Source organism: Elephantulus edwardii, unplaced genomic scaffold (genome assembly GCF_000299155.1).
Source record: "Elephantulus edwardii isolate Elephantulus edwardi_28Jun2011 unplaced genomic scaffold, EleEdw1.0 scaffold00049, whole genome shotgun sequence".
Classification (NCBI taxonomy): Eukaryota; Metazoa; Chordata; class Mammalia; order Macroscelidea; family Macroscelididae; genus Elephantulus; species Elephantulus edwardii.
In genome coordinates, this window is record NW_006399799.1 from 15,782,252 (window position 1) to 15,784,166 (window position 1,915).

The 1,915-nt window shown below is 37.4% G+C and overlaps 1 protein-coding gene across 1 annotated transcript in view; it reads left to right on the forward strand.

Moving 5' to 3' along the window:
- The window catches only part of LOC102868225 (coiled-coil domain-containing protein 30-like), a 102,645-nt gene extending 101,183 nt beyond the window's left edge, over positions 1-1,462 (forward strand). Inside the window, exons 14-15 of the mRNA XM_006886605.1 lie at positions 705-772; positions 1,450-1,462. Coding sequence (XP_006886667.1) covers positions 705-772; positions 1,450-1,462 — 81 coding nt within the window. The remainder of the gene's footprint in view (positions 1-704; positions 773-1,449) is intronic.
- The last annotated feature ends 453 nt before the right edge of the window (positions 1,463-1,915 follow it).

Consider the following 1,915-nt stretch of genomic DNA (forward strand, 5'->3'; position numbering starts at 1 on the left):
TCTTCTTCACTTTCTGTAAGTAAGGCTGTGTCATCTGCATAGTACAGACTGTTGACTCACATTCCTCCAATGCTGATGCCACATTCTTCTTCGTATAGGCCAGTGCTCTGGCCTATGCCTAGAAATTTGGTAGATAGATAGATAGATAGATAGATAGATAGATAGATAGATAGATAGACAGACAGATATTGTATCTATACTGTGATCATATTGTCTGTTGTTGTTAGGTACAACATATTGTCTGATGTTGAGTACAACTCATGGTGACCCTATGAACCACAGATCTGAAGCCTGTCCTAGCCTTCACAATCCTCATCATCTCTGATACATTTGAGCCCATTGCTGTAGTCATTGTGTTAATCGCTCTCATTGACAGTCTTCTCTTTTGTTGACTCTTCACCTTTCCAATCATTATTTCCCTTTCCAAGGAATAGCCTCTCCTTAGCAACATGCTCAAAATATATGAGATGGAAGTTTCACCATCCTTGCCTCTATGGAACACTTTGGCTGTACTTTTCCAAGTACATTATATTGCCAATTGTGTTGTTGTTATTGTGTATAATTGAGTCAGAATTGACCCATAGCTGACCCCTCCAGTGGGTTTTCAGAGGCAGTTGATTGCACAGGAGACTGCCCCTGTTTCTCCCACATATTGCCAATAGATGCCCATTATAATTTTTAAATATTCCTTTCTCCCCTTTTAGAAAATAAAAATTACTGAAATTCCTGAATTTGAAGTCTTGAGTAAGATACTGCTTTTACCAAATTCCACGTAAGTAAAGTCCACAGAATCATCTGCATGCCTGAGAATCATGGCTGCCTAACTTACTGCTGTCCTGAACTGCTGGCTTGGGAAAGCATAGCATTTGGGAATCATCTTATCTACATATAGTATTGGAATAGTCTTCCAATTCCTTCTTCCTCCCAATAGCTTAACACCTGCAACTTTTAGAAGTTTGATTTGACATAGGAGGTGTTTTGTGTTTAACAATTAGAAACACATTAATTCCTCATAACCCCAAATTGCTGCCAGGGAAATTCCATCTACGCAATATCTTTACACATGGCATTTTTCAGCTTTTTAGGAAAAGGTTTGGAAGAGTCAGTTGGAAGTCTTCCAAAGATTGAAGGACGTAACTCAGAAACAGCAATGGAATACCCTAAATCCTCTGAGACTCTTTCATGTTCACAGTGTTCTCAAGTTAGATGTGCAAATATGGCTTCTTTGAAAGAGACATGCAGCATCCAAGAACAAAACCAAAAATCAGAGCCATAGAATCACCAAGGTCTAAAAAAGCATACAGAAGCATGACCAAGAGGTTGAGCCTGACATGAAGAAGGGTTACCACAGATTGCCACTGGACCTCAACCAGGAGTCTTCTAAATGGCTGATAACTCATTAAAGCAGTAATAAAACTGATTTTCTTAATTGTCTTTTTTATCCTCCAGTGTCCTGTACTGATCAATTCAGTGACTTCAGTTAAATGCTGTTCTTAGTTTTCTCTTCAGGGAGGACAAATTTGGTTAAGTAAGCACTATATCAGGTATTTTTTTTTCTTCCTTATTTTTTTTAAATTGTAAAGATAGTAATATTAAATTATTTTTTAAAGATCACTTCTTATAATCCCATCTTTTTAATGCAACTGTTTTTATTTCACGGAACTCCGGTGGCCTACTCTACACATAGAAATTTGTTCTGATAACCCAAAGGCAGTACCTCTCACAAAGTTACAGTCCACCTCAGCTCATCGAGAGGAAAATGGGCAATCTTGTCCCATGCAATCTATAGCCTCTAAAACCTGCCGAAAGGTCAGCTATGATTCAACTCCAACTCAATGGCAATAAGTGACATTTTCTTTTTAAAAAAAAATTCATTTTAAAAATATTCTGGTCATTATTCTTTTTTTTTCATTAC